The following is a 21,211-nucleotide window of genomic DNA, read 5'->3' as shown; positions in this document are numbered from 1 at the left end:
AGGATTTCCCCCTTTCCAACATAATTTTTCCTCCCCCAGGTTCAGAGATAGTATATTTCTTGGCTTTCTTTCTTCTCGATTATCTTTTTGTTTCATTATCCTGTTCCTGATGTATTAAATAGATATAAGTTTCAGTCTTAGCTTCCTTCCTCTTATTCTCTGCTCTCTTCCTTGGCAATCTCATTCACTCTCAAAGCTTCAGTTAATGTATCTATGTAAATCACTTTTTACATGTCTAGTTCTGATCTTTACTCTGAGTTCTAGCTGCACTTACTTGACATCACTACTGGTTGCCCCTCATGCAACATAAAATTTAACATGTCCAAAATCAATCAACTGCATTATTTTCTTCTTAAACCTGATTTTCCTTCTGATTTCATTATGTTGGTGACTTTTTTATGATGTTAATGATTTTTTGCTATTTCTCAATCCATAAATCCCAATCATATGCCAAATCTTGCCACTTCTATCTCTCCAGTATCTCTCACATCTGTCCTCTTTTCTTTACTCACACAACTACTTCCCTGGTTCAAGCATCCATCACTTCTTTCCTAGAATACTGAATTAGCCTCTGATGTCCTTTTCTTGCCTCAAATATGTCTTGAAAACAATCTATCCTTTATATAGCTGCTAAAATGATTTACCCAAAATGCAGGACTGAACATATTAGCCTTTTCCCCAGCCACCTTCTCTTGTTACGCAGACCATTTAAATAGCTCCCCATTGTCTATATATAATATAAATTGTGCTGGATTTTAATGTCCTTCACCACCTAGCTCCAACCTTACTTTTTTATTATGCATTTCTCTCATTCACATATTCTCTGTTTTAGCCAATGGACTTTATGCTCTTCTGTACACAGGATAGTCTGTCTCCCATCTCCACATCTTTGCATACTTTACTTTTTGTGCCTAGAGTTCACTTCCTTCTCATTTCTTCCTCTTTTCTTGCTTCTTTAAAAAAACTCAGGGGGGCAGCTGGGTTGTTCAGTGGATTGAGAGTCAGGCCTAGAGACAGGAGGTCCTAAGTTCAAATCCGGCCTCAGACACTTCCCAGCTGTGTGACCCTGGGCAAGTCACTTGACCCCCATTGCCCACCCTTACCATTCTTCCACCTATGAGCCAATACACAGAAGTTAAGAGTTAAAAAAAACTCATGAACCACGTTCTTCATAAAGTGTTTCCTGACCCCCACCCCCAGCTGCTACTGCCCTCTCCACATGAAATTACTTCATTTTGCATGTTTATCAATATACATGATATATTTATTCTACTACCCCACCTTTTATAATATAAAGTCCTTGAGGAAATTGACTATTGCAGTAAGCATATAAATACTAGGCATGTAATGAGCACCTATTAAATTACATACCAAGAGAAGTAACCTCATTGATTTAGAGTCATGCTTAATGACTTACTGCTATAATGATACAAGGGAAATTTCAAATACTAAGTAATGCAGAGGCAATCTACTAATTTTTTTCTTTTAAGCCAGTAGAGTCTTACCAGCAGTCTTCTCGTTTTGTCCTAGGGCACTATGTTCTCCTTTCCATTGAATACCAATTTTTTCTTCAATGGGCTTCAAAGAGTGACTATTTTCTTCATAAAGAGGACTTCGTGTGAAAATTGATGAACAATCTTGCTGGGCAATCATCTGAGTACCTTTCATATTATGATTTATCTTTGCTGATGTTTGACAATCAGAAGTTCGATAGGAAGGTAATGATGGCATTTGAGTGAGAAACTCAGAGCTATTACTATTCCAAAGTGAAGGGCTATTTTCTTGAGAGAGGTTAACAAAAATGTTCTCTGTTGGTAAAACATACCTTGAACCTAGGTTTCTACTATTTATACTGCTGCTTTGGGATTTTGTAGGCATCACTGATTGACACTGAGAATCTTTTACAGTTTTATTAATCCTATTATTTGTTACAGTTTTATAAGGAGGATGAGGTGCATTTAATTTGCCCTGAGTTGGTATAATCTTGTTGGCTTCATGTGTAGATTGTGGTCTAATGTCATTGCTTTTTTTGCTTTTAGATGCAATACCTGATTGGACTTTGGGAGCCCTTGTTCTTCGAATTAGCTTTATTATCCCACTCCGAGGAATAGTCTTTTGAGTTTTAGAGTCACTATTATAAACAGGGAATTTACCTTCCTCTTTTTTTGAGATCATCCAGGCTTGTTTTGCAAAGCTTTTACCTGAAGGTACAAAAGCATCAAAACACAAATTTTCTGTTTCAGGCATTTGCGTAGCAGTGCTTTTTTTAATAAGAGGATTATCCTTGGGGTTTTCATAACAAGAAGAATTTATAGCCCAAGGAGCACTAACGTTGCTGGTAGTACTGACTTTGGTTTGAACATAATTATTAGCTTGTGATGATGCTTGTGGTGAAATAAGTCCAGTTTTCAATGAATTTTCTCCACCTTCTTTTTCTATTTGGCCAATTTCATCGAACCATCTAAGTTTTTTAATGCTCTTTTGCATTTCAGAGCTCTTTCCCTTTCCTTTTGTCAATTCTACACTATCTCTGATTGCTGCTGCAGTTTGATTTCCCAAGTTGAAGCCTCGATTTATAATTAATGCCTTGAAACAATCATTTTCATATTTTGATTCTTTCTTTAATATGCTTTTAAGTAATTTCACTCCATTTTTCTCATGATTAGTGTGTTTGGATTTTTTTGGTTGTCCAACTAACTCAGAATTAGTAGATAGTGTGGTTCCAATTGCTTTCTCGTTTTTATCTTTCACTGCCATTTGATCAGAGTTGTTAAACATATAGGGAGAATTAAGTGCATCTGGAAATAAAAAAGGCAATGCCTGATAATTATTTCCAAAGTTTTTTATCTTTTCATCTTTTATATCTTTCAAACTGTCTATCCCATCAGTACACTGTATTGGGCAAATTTCTTCTAAGTGCATATTATTCTTTTGCAAAGAACTAGGTGAATGTATACTATTAAAAGTACTTTTATAGTTAGTCCATTGACTAGAAGGTAGTATTAAAGGTGTTGCCATAGGTAAGTTTGAAGCAAGTACTGAAGTGGTTTTGTTTGATTGAGTTAATTCGGGATATTTCTCATGTTCTGAAGACTGAATTATTTCTTTTATAGTAGAAGATGAAGTAGTCCAATTTTTGTTGAATTTAAATGTTGGACTCTCAGTAATTAATGGTTTTTCTCTTTTGGATATTCTAGAAAACTGAGAGTCAACTTTCCATATACTGCAGGTTTCTGAGGTCTTTTCAGCCTTTTTATCTTGTGCAAAAGTACATGGGCTATGTATAAAGGCTACTGTGTTATCAGAAGCATCTGTACTTCTTTCAGCAACCTTGTTAAAAGCAAATGATTTTAGTTTTGGATTATTAAAATGTTCATTATGTTTATTTATAAAGTCTGGAAAAGGAGAGGCTGTCTGTATATTTTGATCACCTAAGTTTATTAGCCAATTATTTATATGTTGAGTTTTAGAGAGATGCAATTCGCCTGCATCAAAATTAACCTGATTTGTTGGTTGTGGACTCTCTGAACTGTGAGATACAAAGTTCTGCTGGGTTGCTGAAGATGTAGCTTTACCAAGTGCTGAATAGATTTCTTCATGGTCTCCAGCTTCAAGACTGTCTATACTTGACAGAGTTTCAGAATTTGTTAGTTGATTCACTTCTTCATGAAGATCCTGAAAAAAATGATGCAAATTTATCTTTAAGATATCTTAATTTTTAATGTCAAAATTAAAACAGTACTGTAACATCTCAATTACACTGAGGCTAATCTTCCTGAACATATAGGAGTTTACTAGAACAGGTTAGAAGCTTTGTAGGGAAGCAGTGTGATAAAATGGAAAAGAGCAATGAATATGGAGTGAGAAAAACTGTATTTAAGTCTTGGTTCTGTTACTATCCATAGGTGACTTTAGTACTCAATTTCTGTGGATTTCAGTTTTGTCAACTCTAAAATCAGGAGCTTGTATTAGATGACTTCTAAATTCTCTTCCAGCTCTAAATCTGCAATCCTAAGAAGTTTTTGATTTAGGAGAATACAGTGGAGAACAATAGCTAAATAAATCTTACTTAGAATCCCTGGGGTTAAAAATCAAGGAGGGAAATGGACTGAAGCATAAGAATTGAATCTTGGCTCCATAACTTTATTTCCTTATAAAATTTTCAGGTTCCCAATATTCATTATACTCATTAGAAGACAACAGAGACTGAAGAAACAGTTTTAGTCAGAAAAAAAGACGGATCAATGTGATTTTGGTTTTACTAATGCAATCTTTGAATAATGTCTGAGAAGCACAGTGTAGAATATGTGCTTAATAAATAATTGTTGATGATTACATATTGAGGCAAATTATACTATTTTCCGTATCCTCAATCCTTTCCTACCTTTACACCTTTGAGTATATGTTTCTATAAGCCTGTTATATCCACCCTGTTCCATTCTTGGCTGAATTCTTACTCATCCTTTAAAGTCCAATTCAATTGCAAAATTCTTAACAAAATCTTTCCAGATCATTCACTTGTAAACTACTGTCTCTTTGGCCCCCATATAGCAATCTATTTTGTAATGCTCTAATGTACTTCTTATATATCAGTTACATATGCAAAATCATGTCTTACATTTTTCTCTGTATATGTCTTTCCTCTCATTAGACTATAAGCTCTGTGATGTTAGGATTAATGTCTTCCCAAATTTTCTAGTTCTCCTAGTGCTGAGCGTAGAGTTCTGAACATAGGTTCTTAATGAAAATCTCTTGTTACTGAGGTAGTGCTAATCTTTGAAATAAAAAAAAAAGCAATCTGACAGCTTTTCTCAAAAGGAACTTTCCACTTTATGAGTAAATTGGCCCAAACACTAATATTTTATTGTTATAAAAATCAATAAAGTTGGATAATAATTTTCATGATAGATATTTGTTTTCCTTAACTATCAAAACATAATGTGTATCACACAAAGGCATGGAATAAGGGGCAGAGAAGGAACAGGAAATCTTGACAATCTAAAGGGACTTTGTTCCTGAGTTACACTTACATTCTACCCAGAAGTTTATATTGTTCCTTTTGGAAAGGAGAACAATAACAACAGTTTAGGGACGATAGGCAAATTCAGGTAAGTATTTGAAAAGTATATAAAGACAGAAGAATAGAGCTAAAACCTTGATAATATTTATGAAATACAAAATGTTACAAAGATCATACTTTTACAACAGGAGGATGCTCCCACTTGTGATTCGTTGTCATAGTCCATTATAATTACAAAGACAATCTGATGGATATTTTGACCTAATTAGAAAAAGAAGACTGAAACAAAGGTTTGAAAGGTGTCTTTTGGCCTATTTAGATATTCTTAGTGGAAAATTGAGCTATAATTTAAAAAATCTCCATGCTTAGATTTCACATCTGAAATATTAGTTTAAATGGTAGTTACAAAACAAGGAATATGTGCTTTCTCTAATATAAACACAAATGAATCTTTTAAAGTCTTACTTATTTGAATTAAAATGAAATGTATTAGATATCTAATCTAAAAGTTCTAGTGCTAAGCACAATTGATCCTATAGTTGCTTTATATTAAAATAATACTAAATAAGAAAAGAAAGAATTGAGTGTAGGCCAAAATCCCTTCAGGGAACATTTTCAAATCAAGACAAAGTATATTGGTTTCTTCTTAATAAAGTGTAATCAGAAGATCTTAGGTTACCCATTAACCGCTTTATTTTCAATTACTTATATCTTTAACCTCTGCTTGAACCTGACAACATAAGAATGACAAATGTATTTTTACTTAAAAATCTGACTTTCTGTGATATTCTGTACTAGTTTCAACCTGAATTTTACTATCACTGTTTGGAACTGATTAAAATATAATTAGAAATCAAACAATTTAACCCTCAAAAAATTCTACTAGTTGCTTTTATTTGTAAAAAAAAATTGTCAGAGATCTTTGACTAAAATATAAAAATTCTAATTCTAGAATTTTAGAATTTTGATGTTTATTATGATCATGATTTCTCCTAAAATACAATTGTTAATCCTTAAGAATTCCTATAATTCTAAAATGCTAGCTATCCTAAGCCATTTGCCACCTACCCATGTTCGTTAAAATCTGAAATATTAAATTTGTTTCGTTTGTTTGTATTTTGCATTACAAACTCAAGAAGGACTTTTCAACAGGTCTCTGTAACCTGTCTTGACACTCAAAAAACATTTGGGAATTATAGAGATTGAAAGTAAAATTCTCTCTCTGATACTATTTCTAATGTGAATTAGATGGGTGATTAGCATTACCTACTGATTTAGGTAATGCTAAAGTAACATAATATTTTAGTTACGTTCAGATAGCACCTACAGAACAAATGTTTTTCTAGGCAAAAACAAAAACAAAAATCATTCTTTACTTTAAAATTATGCTTCTTCATTTTTCACATGAATTTAAAAATTTTTGAGTTGCAAATTCTCTCCCTTCTACCTGCCCCTCCTCCTCCACCATTTAGAAGACAAGCAATATAATACATACTATTCATGTGAAGTCATGCAAAACCCATTTCCATCTTAGTCATATTGAAAAAAAAGCAAGAAAAGTATCCTTTACAATAAAGGAGGAAAAAACCCCCAGAATATTGGACAAGGAAGAAAATCGGTATCACTATAAGAAAATTAGACAAATTTAATAAAACTTGTTCTTTTATATTTGTCTAAACTTTACTAGGGTTCTAAGTCTAAATTACAAAAGTGTAGGTATTGATATAAGTATTTTGACAGCATTAGTCTACTTAATACAGGATGAAAGAATATTAAAAATGAAAGGGATATTTAGTCCAAACTTTTCATTATTTATGTTTGAGAAAAACTGAGACAGGTAAGAAAAATGACTTTCCTTAAGTCAGACAACTAGTCAGTTTCATGGCCAAAGTTAAAACATTTGAATCCCAAACTAGTGGTCTTTTCTTTGTGCCATGCTGTAGTCAGCATTTTCCATGATTAAAGAGTGGGAACATTTTAAATAAATCACATTTAGGGAGTCACCCCATGAATATTTACCTAGGAATTTATAGGTTCAAACATGATTCTAATATTCAGATTATTTTTTGAAGTCTCTTAGGACCAGTAAGCATTTATTTGTTAAAGCTTTTATCCCCCCCCAACCCCCCAAATCATCCTTCTTGACAAGATCAAGAGTTTTCTGCCAAAGGTGGTTTCGGGGCTTTTCTAGTCTTCTTGAGATAACTATTTAAAATATATATATATTTTCCAGATTATGTGTTGACACAATTTTCAATAATAATTTTCTGATGTTTTGCAATCCATATTTTATCTCTCTCCCTCCCATTCATCTTCTCTCCCCACAAAAGGAGGTAATAGGATATGGATTATATATCTGTTGTTATATAATATATATTTTCATGTTCATCATGTTGTGAAAGAAGACACATTACAGTGAAGAAAAGCTCATGAGGAAACAAGGTGAGGAATGGCATAATATGGCAGGCTTTTTTGTGGGGGGAGGGGCAGGGTAAACAGGGTTAAGTGACTTGCCCAGTGTCATACAGCTAGAAAGAATCTCCGAAAGATAAACTTTTCTGACTGCAGGCGCCACCTAGCAGCTCATGTGGTGACTAGTTTTTAAAAATGGATTAAATTCTTCGTATTATCATTTCTTAGAAATGTGAAGTCTTTACTTTTATTTATTTCTTATTTTTTAGCATAGTTTAAGTTGTTAAAACTGTTTTTTGCCATCTCCTCTACTCAGCTTCATAATAAAGTAATAAAATTTTAAGATCTGATATGAGATTTTGCCATTTTTTTCATTTTTCTACTTCATCTTAGATCTTAGATCTTATAAATTCTGTGTCAAATTTTTATCAGAAATAAATGTGCACATTCTCTCCCCGGGCTCTATCTTTTTTCTTATCTGAACTGCATTTATTTTGTGTATTCAAAAACTTTAATATTTTTCTAATATTCATAATCATCTTTTTTGCCTCTTGAAATATTTCCTCAGAAATAAATGGGATTTTAGAAATTTATCTTGTATCAATTGGTCTGAACCCCAAATAAATAGACAACTTCTCAAACTTTCTAATGGTATGAATTGTAGTACAGCTATATTTTGATATATAGTATGAGAAACTCATATAAGCTGATTTTCAACAAACTACATAAAATTTTCCTAGTAAATCTTCCTGAACAAAGAATTTTTTATAAAATTTTGCATTTTGGGATCTCAGAGACTATATGATCTACTTATTTCATATTGCAGTCTACTGCTTAATTTTTCTATCTTTTTAAAACTATTAATATATTGTTTTGATAATAACTACCTTAAAATATAATTTGTGGACTGGTAGTGCTAATCTTTTATTCATATATATGTATATATACATATTTTTTTATTCTTTCCGTAGATATTCTCAATTTTTGGTTCCTTCATATTCAGTTTGTTATTTGAATTCCATAAAACTAGAAAAGCTTTTCCAAAGCAGAAGAGTTAATAATTTCTAGACATAATGTAATAATAATTTTATCTTTAAAAAGGTAGTGGAAACAACTATTAGGAGATGTATTCTAGGTATGATCCTCAATGATAAACTAATTGAAAGAAATTAAAATTTGAGAGAATTCAGAAGTGATCATTCAATTTTATAATTTGTGAGAGAAGAGAGGAAGGCTAAGGATAGTGTGACATGCAATATGGATTTTTAGAGAACAGATTTCAGGGGGTTTGGAGGAAGCATAGACTGGATATTAAACATTCAATCTAGAAGATCAGAAAGTCAATCCAGGAAGGATGAAAAACTCTAAAGAATCTAAAAAATTTCCCTCAAAAGAAAATAAATAGTTGCCCAAATAAGCCAATATGGAAGGCCACGGATTTATTAACAAACATCAAAGAAAGAAAAAAGTAGATGAATAAAAAAAATGTGAGAATAGTTTCATGAAGGTGAAAGTTCAGACTGAACTAAGCCTGATGAGGCAAGTTAAGGACAGCAAAAGGATTTTAGATAGTGAGAAAATAAGACTAGGACCAAATAAAAGATTGGATTGATGTTCATATTGGGATGATTATAACCAAGCAGCTTCGATTATTTTACTTTTTTTGCCTAGGAGAATAATCTTTGGATTTAATAGAAATAAGCAATATTTATAACGAGGGGTTAATTTTTTTTAGCATCAATAGATTGTTTAACAGACTGGGTTAGAAATGTTGATAGAACTCTCAATTTAAAATTCTTTGCCATCACAAAAAGAATTGCTATAAATATTTTTGTTTATATAGATTATTTCCCTTTTAAAAAAAATCTCTTTGGGATATAGACCTGCTTACAGTGATGTTGCTGGGTCAAAGGGTATGCAGAGTTTTACGGTCCTTTGGGAATAGCTCCAAATTGCTCTCTAGAAGGGTTGGATCGGTTCACAACTCCACAGTCCATTCATTAGTGTTCCTGATTTCTTCCATCCCTCCCAACATTTGTCATTTTCTGTTTGTCATATTAGTTAATTTGATAGGTGTGCAGTGGTACTTTAGAATTGTTTTAATTTTCATTTATTTAATCAATAATGGTTTAGAGAAAATTTTTATATGACTATAGATTTTCTTTGATTTTTGCCTATTCCTATCCTTTGACCATTTACCAACTGTGGAATGGTTTGTATTCTTATAAATTTGATTTAGTTCATTATACTTGAGAAATGTAGCCTTTCTTAGAAAAACCTATTGTAAATTCCCATCTCCTACCAACCCCAATATTTTGCTTTCCTCCTTATCTGGGATGCATTGGTTTTGTGCTAAACCTTTTAAATTTAATGCTACCTCTTATTTGATCATAAATTCTTCCCTTATGCAAAGATCTGATGGTTAACATATTCCATATTCTCCTAATATACATCATCCTTTATATTTAAATAATGTAATCAACCCTGCTATCTGCTTCTATTTTAGAGGTGAGTTCATTCCTTTCGCATTTATTGTTATGATTGTTGGGTAATTCCCTCTATCCTACTTTCCTGCTTATCCTTCTCTCTCTTTTCACCCTTTGCATCCTCAAAAGTATATCACTCCCTTTACTATCAGACTCCCCCTCTTCTCCTATCCCTCTTCCCTCCTACTTCCCTGTAAGGTAAAGATATATTTTCACACCCAACTGAATGTGTACATTATTCCCTCTTTGAGCCAATTCCAATGAGAGTACAATTCAAGCTTTGCCTTGTCACCCCCACTGCATCCTACCTTCCATTATAAAAGTTCTTTCCCACCTCTTTACATGAGATAAAGGAAAATTACCTAATTCTATCTTTCCCTTTCCCCTTCCACCTAGTGCATCCCTCTTTCTCATTCCTTAGTTCTATTCATTCATTCATTCATTCACTTATTTATTTGTTTGTTCATTTATTATTTATTTATTTATTTTATATGATCATTATAGTTAAATCACATCCATGCTCTTTATCTATGTATATTCCTTCTAACTGCTCTAATAATGGGAAAGGTCTTAGGAATTACAAGTATCTTCTCATATAGGAATGTAAACAGCTAAACTTTTTTGAATTCCTTTCTCATTTACCTTTTTAGGATCTTAAGGCTTGCATTTGAAAGCTAGCTTTTCTATTTTCTATTCAGTCTTTTCGTCAGGAATATTTGAAAGTCCATTATTTAATTAAATATCTATTTCCCCCTGAAGGATTATACTTAGGACTTCTGGGTAGGTGATTCTTGGTTGTCCTACCTTCTTTGTCCTCCAGAATATAACATATCAACCTCTCCAATCCTTTAGTGTAGAAGCTGCTAAATCTTATATCATCCTTAATACAGCTCCACAATATTTGAATGATTTCTTTTTGGCTGCTTGCAATATTTCCTTCCTGACCTGGGAACACAAGAATTTATCTATAATATTCTTAAAGATTTTCATTTTGGGATCTCTTTCAGGAGGCAATTTGTGGATTTTTTCCATTTTTACTCTTGGTTCTAAGGATGTCAGGGCAGTTTTCCTTGATTATTTCTTGAAATATGATGGCTAAGCTCCTTTTGTTCTGACCATAGCTTTCAGGTAGTCCAATAATTCCTAAATTTTATCTCTCCTTAACCTATTTTCCAGGTTAGTTGTTTGTTTGTTCAGTGAGAAAAATCACATATTCTTCTATTTTTGTCATTATTTTGATTTGATTTTATTGTTTCTTGATGTCTCATGAATTAGCTTCTACTTCCCAATTCTAATTTAGTATATGATTTTCTTTAATGAGTTTTTGTACCTCTTTTCCCATTTGACTAATTCTGTTTTTAAGGAGTTCTTTTCAGCAGATTTTTCTACTTTTTTTAACCATTTGATCTGTTTTTAAGATGTTATTTTCTTCATTTTCCAGTACTTCTTTTACCAACCTATTGACTCTTTTTCATAATTTTTTTGCATCTCTCTTTTATTTTGCCATTTTTTCCTTTACCTCTTTTATTTGATTTTTAAATCAAATCCTTTTTGGGTTCTTTCAGAAATTTGTTTTGGGCCTAAGACCAATTCACATTTTTCTTTAAGGCTTTGGATGCACATTTGGACTTTGTTGTCTTCTTCTGAGTTTGTCCTTTAGTCTTCTATATCACCAAAACAACTTTCTATATTTGCTCATTTTATCAGTTTTTTTCTTGACTTTTAACTTTATATTTAAAGTTAGCTATGCTCCTGGAGTGGAAGGCTCACCTTCCCAAAATTTATGTTTTTTGTGCTACTATTTTCAGAGATAGTTCTGGGGTTCCAAGTTTTCAGTTCTTTCAAGGTAATATGTTCTAAGGAGAAGTGTGGTTACTACTCTCCTGGCCTGTGCTATCATCTGTGAATGACCACAAGCACTCTTTTCCACATTGGAACTGTTGCTATCTCCTATTAGTACTTCTCCTTACCATGGGACTGCAACCAAGAACCATGTTCAGGAAATGCAATGGAGTCTTGCTCTCAGTGCCAGCAAAGGGTCCCTTATAATCTCCTTCTGATCAGTTGCCTGATCCCCATATGGTCTGTGAGCTGAGAGCTCCAGAAGCTAGTGTTACCAATTCAGTTGCCTCCAAGGCCTTGCTTCTTTACCAGGCACGACTTGTGCTGGCCTGCAATTTGCTCTCACCTCAGTAAGACAGACCTTTACTGCTGATGTTCTAAGTTGTCTTGATCAGGAAAATTATTTTACCTCATCCTTTTGTTTGTTCTACCACTTTAAAAATTGTTTTGATTTTATTTTGCCACTATTTGGAGAAGAATTTGGGAGAGTTCAGGCAATTCTCTGCCTTTATTGCACCATTTCCACATCCCCCTTTGTCCATAGTTTTTCAAAAAAAAGTTCTGAAGGAATAGAATAAGGCAAATGTCCTAATTTTCAAAAAAGGGAAGAAAGTTAATAAATATTTAGTAAATGCTTATTATGTGCCAGGCACAGTAGACCAAAAAGCTTGACTTTTGTTCCTAATGAAATTCTAAAATATTATTAAAGGAATGACCATTGAAGTTCTTAACAGGGAAATAGTCACTGCAGAGAACTGGCATGGTTTTATCAAGAATAGGGTTATACAAGACTAATTTCATTTTTTCTTTTGATAGATTAACTAAATTGGTAGATTAGGGAATGCTATAGGTATAGTTTATCTAGATTTCAGGAATCATTTGAGAGTCTCTAATAGTTCTTTTACTGATAAGATGGTGAAATATGGACTAGAAATTACAATAGGTTGGATTTGTACCTGTTTAAATCACAAGATCTAAAGAACAGTCATTGATGTCAATTTGTAAGGTGTCCAGTGGAATGCTTTGGCCCCTCTCCTAGGCCCTATGCCATTTAATGGTTTAAGACAAAATGTGGATAAAGGAATAGAAATTAGAGTTGGAAGTAGGGACATAAAAGATGATATCATGAGGTATAGGCAGTGCAGTTATGAAGGTGGGAGATGGAGTGCCATGCAAAAAAAAAAAATAGCAAATAGACCAGTGTAGCTGAACTGTGGGCTGATATAGAAAAAAGCCAGTGGCTATTGGTTAAGAGTTTTTGAATGTCAAACAGAGCATTTATACTTAATGCCTCATTTCTCATCTGCCTACTTTATGGGTCTTTGTGAGGAAATAACTTTATAAACTTGTTTAAATGTAAGTTACTATTATTATTTTCAGCCTCATTAATGAATTCATGTTCTTCTTTCTGCCCCAGTCACCTAAGGCATTATAGTTAATCTTCTTTGCTTTATCTATACCTGTTTCACTGGCAAAACCATCTACTCACAGAACCAAATAGAAGAGACACAATGCTTTGTTTAAAGAACATCAGTAAGTGGGGATAAATTACCTCCCAATTAAATCCATTCCACTTTTGGATAATTCCAATTGTTAGGAAGTTTTCACTTAAATTAAAATTAACATTTCCTCTGAAATTTCTAACACTTTCTCCTATTTCTTCTCTATGGGCTAAAAAAGAATAAATCTAATCCTCTTTCAAGAAAGTTATATTAATCTCTCATGAAAACTGCAACAAATTAAGTAGGTTCTGCCCACTGGCAAAGGGATAGATTGGATGTACTTTTTCAAAGTTATAGTTCTAAAAAACTTGAAAATAGTTTGTCTGATCCTAGCCTTCTCTTCTTGATAAAAACCCCAATCCTTCAACTGATCCTCATAGGGTCTTGAAACCATTCACTACAACTGCTTTTGGATATTCTCTAGTTTTTTATATCATTTCTAAAATGCATAGGTACCCTCTCAGAGCTTCATTCTAGTTCCCTTTGTCTTTGCTGGCAAGTTGGAAAAAACAACAACAAAACGTTCCTTAAATGAAAAAGAATACTACAAAAAAAAAGACTCATCTCCTAATGAGAAGGAATACCAGAGATACATAGAAACTTCAAAGTTTGAACACGGAGATTACAAGAAATATAAAAAGTAAACAATAATGAGCAATAATAACAAGGATAAATAGTTTATATTCTAAAATGGGGAGATCATGCATGTGTCCCTTCTAAACCTTATAATCATGAGTCATAGGAATTTAATTAAATAAATGTTGGTAGTGGTTCTTTTTTGTTCTGATGATCTTTAAAGAAGAATAGAAGGGAAGAGGAATACATTAAGGGGGAATGAAGAAGGTAGTTGGGGAAAATTACTTCACATAATTAGTGTGAGTAAATAGACATCTATATTTACTAAAAGGGAGATTTGATGGTGCAGCTGACCCTTGAACTTTACTCTCATCTGAAATAGTCAAAGGAAGGAAGAATACATACAGAGTTGGGTACGGAAATATATTTCACTAGATGGGGAAATGAGGGAAAGGGGAGGAGGGGGAAGGGAAAATTCAAGGATACTGTAAGAGAGGGATTATTTCTAAGCAAAATAAAGTCTAATAATATGCAAAAATATAATATAACTCTTTTGAAGATATCAAGGAAAGGGATTCAAGGAGGGAAGCCACAAATTGGTAAATGGCTGAACAAGTTATGACATAAATGTGATGAAGTATTAGGAATAATAATATGCTCTAAGAAAATGATCAAGAAGTTTTCTTCAGAAAAACCTAGGAAACCTTATAGGAACTGATGTAGAGCAAACAGAAGCAGAAAATGTTTGTAGAATAACAACAATATGATTAAAATAAACAACTTTGAAAGTCTTATGATTTCTCATCAATGTAATGACCAACTATGAATCTAGAGGACTAATGAAGATGCCACCTAACTCCTGAGTGATAATGATGCAAGAATACAGAACTATACATATTTTTGGACCTGCTCAGCATATAAAATTGCTTTTCTTGCTATATACAGAACTTTTTCTTTCATTTTTAATTGGTCGTAGAGATGGGCCTAGGAATGGAGAAGGCTGATTTTTGTTGATTTAAAAAAATACAATTTTTTAAAAAAAGAAAGAGTAAAGGGAGATTAAGGGAATTAAGATGGATTTATATCAGGAATGTGGGGTTTAGTTCAATATTAGGAAAACTATCACTATAACAAACTACATTAATAATAAGAACAAAAATAAAACTGTTGTATCAACAGAAACAAAAAAAATTATGCCCCTGAAGTCACTAAACTGTGTATAGTCCTTAACTCAGCAATACTACTACTAAGCCAATGCCTTAAAGAATTCAAAAAAGAGAATAACCTATAGATATAAAAGTATTAATAGCAAAATAATATAGTCATAAGTATATAAATATAGCAAAACTCTTTGATATAGCAAAGAACTGGAAATGAATGGGATGTCCTTCAATTGGGGAATGGCTGATTATGGTTTATGAATGTAAGAATTATTAAGTTGTGAGGAGTGAATAAAAGGACGGTTTCAGAGAAACCTAGGAAGACTTTCATAAAGTGATATAGAGATCAGAACAATGAGGACTATTTATACAATAACAATACTACTGTGAAACCAAAAAACATGAAAGATGTAAGATTCTGATTATTCAGTGACCAATCATGATTCCAGAGGATTGATGATGAACCATGTTATTCAGCTCCTCATAGAAATTACATGGACTTAAAATGCAGAATGAAGCATAGTTTTAGTTATGGTCAAGGTGAACGTTTGTTTAGTTTGCTTCTCTATATTTGTAACTTAAACTTTTTTTTTTAATGGTGGGGATAAGGTGTGAGGGAGAAAATAAAAGTGAAATAAAAACCCGGCCTCAGCCACTTCCCAGCTGTGTGACCCTGGGCAAGTCACTTGACCCCCATTGCCCACCCTTACCAATCTTCCACCTATGAGACAATACACCGAAGTACAAGGGTTAAAAAAAAAAAGTGAAATAAAATTTACAAAAAGAGAAAATTGAAGTTAGAAATAAGAAAATGATGTAAACAAACAAGAAGGCAGAAAAAGGAACCCAAAAGATGCCTTTGCATTTAATGATAGTATAAGTTGTAACTCACTATCAATCCATTTTTTGAAAAAATTTTCTCCAGGAGTGATGGGTTTATGCATAAACAGATACTTTTCCATTACATGATTCCACCTTGGGAACTGATGTTATATACTTCCTCAGGATAAAAATATATATGAGTATTAGAATATTATTATTATTTACTACAATGATATTATTCAGAAATTCAAATTTCATACCCGTATATTGTTTAGATTCAGTTCTTCTAAGAGCTGTTGAGTTTCTTCAAGATTATGCTGGAAGTTGTCTTCCTGGGCAACAGTTAAGTTTATTTTGCTATTTTCCTGCATTTCTCTGTCACAGTTAGACCAGTTAACCCTGGATGAGAGATGTCTCTGATACATGGGCTCTATTCTTGTCACTACAGAAGCCACAGCAGAATCTATATTTCTTGAAATAAGGAAAAAAAAAGTTAACTCTTAATTTTAGAGGCTATTACTGTTCCCTTCACTTTACTGTTTGTATCTGCTCCAAACCCACCAAATTAACTTTTTATTCATGGTTCTCTTTAGATTTAACAAATCTAGCATCTGGCACTCAAATAGCACATAGTCTGCAGGCAGCCCCATACTTGAATTCCTTTCAGCTTGGTAGAAACTGCTAGATGTGTACTAATAACCTTAATACCTTAGCAGGACCCTCATACCAGGATGAGACATGAGAACAGGACTTTTTGTAAGATTAGTAACAATACAGAAATATCTAATGAATTAAATTTGTTTACTTTTAAAATTATCCCAAACTATACACATTATATAGCAAAATTTCAAATATTCACATACAAGAATATCAGAAAAATATACATGTTGGTGACTTTTTGATATAAGGTAGCATTAATATTAAAATGATTATGTAATTTTCTTACAGTGACAATGAAGGTTCACTTTCTTTTTAAAATTTTTCACCAATTTTTAATAATTGTTTTCTGACATTTTGCAATCCATGTTCTCTCCCTCATGGCTCTTCTCCACCCCAAGACAGCAGGTAATATGATGTAGGTTATATATATATGCTATCATGCAATACATTTTTCCATGCTTGTCATGTTGTGAAGGAAGATATATGTTACTTATATAAGAAAAAACTCATGAAGAAAATAAAGTGAAAAATGATATGTTTCAGTCTGTATTCAGAATTCATCAATTCCTTCTATGGTGGTAGATAGCCTTTTTTATCTTGAGTCTCTTGGATTTGTCTTGGATCTTTGCATTGCTCATATCAAGCTAAGTCATTCAGTTGTTCACCATGCACTATTGCTGTTACCATGTGTACAATGTTCTCCCAGTTCTGCTCACTTCATTTTGCATCACTTCAGAGAAGTCTTTCCATATTTGTCATTTCTTATGGCACCATAGTATCCCATCATAATTATATACCACATCTTTTTCAGTCATTCCCCAATTGATTAACATCCCTTCAGTTTCTAATTATTTGTCACCAGAAAAAGAGTTGCTATAAATATATATTTTTTACAAGTCAATCCTTTTCCCTTTTCTTTGATCTCTTTGGGATACAGACCTAGTAGTGGTATTTGCTCCCCAAAGAGTATAGAAATCCATCATAAAACCTACAGATTCATTCCTTAGGTACTATACCAATGCATATTTTGCTAAAATCTGGAGAATTCTCATTATTCCAATATTCCTTTGACATATTCCTATAAAACAGAGTTACTCAATTACTTTTGTATGGATTTTGGCAGTCTGATGAGACCTATAGACTCCTCAGAATAATTCTTTTTAAACATTTGTTTTTTTAAAAAAATTAAGCCCTAAATTCTCTTCCTCTCTCCCCTTCACCCTTGCTGAGATGGCAAGCAATCTGAAATATTATTTTTAACCTTCACTTTCTGCCTTAGGAAAAACTCTAAGACAGAGAGGTAAGAGCGAAGAAAATGGAGTTAAATGACTTGCCGAGAGTGATACAGCTAAGAAGTGTCTGAGGCCATATCCGAACCCAGGTCCTCTCTACTTCAGGCCAAATACTCTTTCCACTGTGCCATCTACCTGCCCCTCTGATATAGATTTTACAAGTACAATCAAGTAAAACATATTTCTATATTAGTCCTTTTCTGAAAGAAAACTGAAACAAAAAATTAAAGAAAATAAGTGAAATGTTTGGCTTTGATTCAGATTCCATCATTTTTTTTCTGGAGGCAGATAGCATTTTTTATTATGAATCTTTTGAGATTATCTTAGATCACTATATTGCTGAGAGTATCTGTCATTCCCACTTGCTCATCAAAAAGAATGTTTCTGGTCATAATGTTCTCCTGGTTCCACTCACTTCACTCTACATCAATTGCTATATGTCTTTCCAGGTTTTTCTGAAATCATCCTGCTCATCATTTCTTATAGTATTACATTACAATCATATATGATAATTTGTTTAACCATTCTCCAATTGAAGGGCATCCTCTCACTTTCCAACTCTTTGCCACCACAAAAAGAGGTGCTATAAATATTTTTGAACACATATATCTTTTCCTTTTTGTTTTTAATCTCTTTGGGATACAGCCTTAGTAGTGGTATTATTGGGTCAAAGGATATGTATACATGGTTTTATAACCCTTTGGATGCAGTTTGAAACTACTCTTTAGAATAGCTGAATCAGTTCACTACTCATCCAACAATGCATCAGTGTCTCAATTTTACCCACATCTCTTCCAACTTTTGTTATTTTCCTTTGCTATTTTAATAGTCTGTTAGGGGGTGAAGTGGTATCTCAGATTGTTTTCATCTGCATTTCTCTAATTAATAGTGATTTAGAGCATTTTTCTACATGTCTATATATAGTTTTGATTATTTCATCTTAAAGCTGTTTATATCCTTTAACAATTTATTGATTGGGGTATGACTTTGTATACTTACAAGATTGACTTATTTCTCTATTTATTTGAGAAATGAGTCTTTTATTATAGAAACTTATTCAAAAATATTTTTTCACTATTATACTGTGTATTACCCTCTATCCTATTTATATCCCCTCCAGTTTATACTACTCTCTCTTTTCACCCTGTCCACTCTCAAAAGTGTTTTGTTCCTGACTACTGTCTCCTCCAAACTGTTCTCCCTTCTATCACCCCTTCCTCTTGTTTCCCACTCCCTTCTATTCTTCTTTTCTGTAGGGTAGGATTGATTTCTAAACCCAATTGAGCATGTATAATTTATTCTCTCTTTGATCCAGTTCCTATGAGAGTAAGTTCAAGTGCTTCTCTCCCCAACTCCTTATTGTCCTCTCCACTGTAAAAGCTCTTTCAGTCTTCTGTTATGTGAGATAATTATGTGAAATAATAGATTAGTAAATCTCTCCCTTCCCTCTTCTCTCAGTGCATTCATTTTTTCTCAACCCTTAATTTTATCATCTCATAATTTTCAACTCACATCTTTGCCCTCTCCTATGTATATTCCCTCTAATTGCTCTAATGATAAAGTTCTTAGGAGTTACAAGTGTTATCTTCCCATGTAGGAATGTAAACAATTTAACCCTATTGAATTCCTTATAATTTCTCTTTCTTGTTTACCTTTTTAGGCTTTTCTTGAGTCTTGTATTTGAGTCAAATTTTCTATTCAGATCTGGTCTTTTTTTAAAATCAGGAATGCTTGAAAGTTGTCTATTTCACTGAATATCTGTTTCCCACTTGAAGGATTATACTTGGTTTTTATAGGCAGGTAATTCTTGGTTTTAGTTCTAGTTCCTTTGCCCTCTGAAATATCATGTTCCAACCTCTATAAATCCTTTAATGTAGAAGCTGCTAAATCTTGTGTTCACCTGACACTGTCCCCACAATATTTGAATTATTTTTAGCTGCTTGCAATATTTTCTCCCAGACCTGGGAGTTCTGGAATTTGGTTATAATATTCCTGCTTAGGCTCTTTTTTTGGATCACGACTTTTAGTTAGTCCAATAATTCTTAAATTGCCTCTCCTTGATCTGTCTTCTAAGTCAGTTCTTTTTCCAATGATATATTTCACATTTTCTTCTTCTTTTGTCATTCTTTTGATTGTTTTATTGTTTCTTGATGTCTCATGGAGTCATTAGCTTCCATTTGTCAAATTCTGATTTTTAAAGAATTATTTTCTTTAGTGAGATTATGTACGTCCTTTCCCATATGGCTAACTGTATTTTTTAAGGAGTTCCCTTTAGTGGATTTTTGTGGTGCTTCTACCAATTGGCCAATTCTCTTATTTAAGGAATTATTTTCTTCAATTTTTTGTGTGCCTTCAAGGTGTCAACTTTTTTTTTATAATTTTCTTATGTCACTCTCATTCCTTTTCCCAATTTCCCCCTTCTTTTATTTGACTTTTAAACTCTTTTTTTGAGCTTTTCCAAGAATTTTTTTGGGACTTGGAGATCAATTCACCTTTTTCTATGAATGTGCATTTGTTGTCTTCTTTCAAATTTGTGTGGTAGTTTTCCCTATGATTCAAATCATATTCCATATTGAATTTCTTTTGTTTGCTCAATTCCTCATACTTTTTTTTTTACTTTTAACAAAAAATGTTAAAATTGGGCTCTGTTCCTGAGGTGGATGGGGTACCATCCTAAGCTTCAAGATTTTTGTGTAGTTGATTTTAGAGCTGGTTCTGGGGATCTATAAATTTTTAGTTCTTCCATGGTGGTATGATCTATGGAGAAGTGTGTTTACTATTCTCCTGGATTATGTGCTGGTCTGTGATTAACCATAAGCACACTTTTTCCCACCCTTGATCTATGATGAGCATCTATTTTCCTATGGTCACAAGTACAGGTGTGCTAATGCTCCTTCCTGCCCTGAAACTGTGATCTGGATCTGGGTAATGTAAAAGAGTTCTGCTCCCAGTGCCAACAAAGGGATTCCTGTAATCTTCTAATCAGTTGTCTGACCCCTTTACTATCTGAAGGCTTATAGCTCCAGAAGCCATTGCTGTTGATTCAGTTTCCCCCAAGTCAAGTGCTGGCTTACTGAGGTTGGGCCTGCCCCAGCATGCTGGTCTGTGCTTCACTCCCATCACAATGTAACAGATTTTTCTGCTGACCTAAACTGTATTTGGATACAAAATTGTTTCACTGTCCTTTTGTGGGTTTTGCTACTCCAGAATTCATTCTGAGATGTTACATTAAAGTTGTTTGGATAGTAATTTGGGAGAGGTCAGGTGGGTCTCCACCTTTTTTCTGCCATCTTGGCTCTGCCCTTCAGAAAAAATTTTAAATGCATAAAATATATAGCACTACAAAAGAAACCATTTATATTGAAAAAATTATGAAAAACTTAAAAAGATAAGTTTTTGAACTCTGGATTAAGAACCCCTGATATAAAAGATAAGAAAT

The 21,211-nt window shown here is 33.0% G+C and overlaps 1 protein-coding gene across 1 annotated transcript in view; it reads right to left on the bottom strand.

Annotated features, from left to right (window-relative positions):
* The window catches only part of CEP126 (centrosomal protein 126), a 96,390-nt gene that overhangs the window by 27,207 nt on the left and 47,972 nt on the right, over positions 1 to 21,211 (bottom strand). The window contains exons 5-6 of the mRNA XM_044668448.1: positions 16,081 to 16,291; positions 1,506 to 3,675 (exon numbers count right to left, since the gene is read on the bottom strand). Coding sequence (XP_044524383.1) covers positions 1,506 to 3,675; positions 16,081 to 16,291 — 2,381 coding nt within the window. The remainder of the gene's footprint in view (positions 1 to 1,505; positions 3,676 to 16,080; positions 16,292 to 21,211) is intronic.

Source organism: Gracilinanus agilis, chromosome 3 (assembly GCF_016433145.1).
Source record: "Gracilinanus agilis isolate LMUSP501 chromosome 3, AgileGrace, whole genome shotgun sequence".
NCBI classification, from domain to species: domain Eukaryota; kingdom Metazoa; phylum Chordata; class Mammalia; order Didelphimorphia; family Didelphidae; genus Gracilinanus; species Gracilinanus agilis.
Note: the sequence above shows the minus strand (reverse complement) of the source record. Positions and strands in the feature narration are given on the sequence as shown.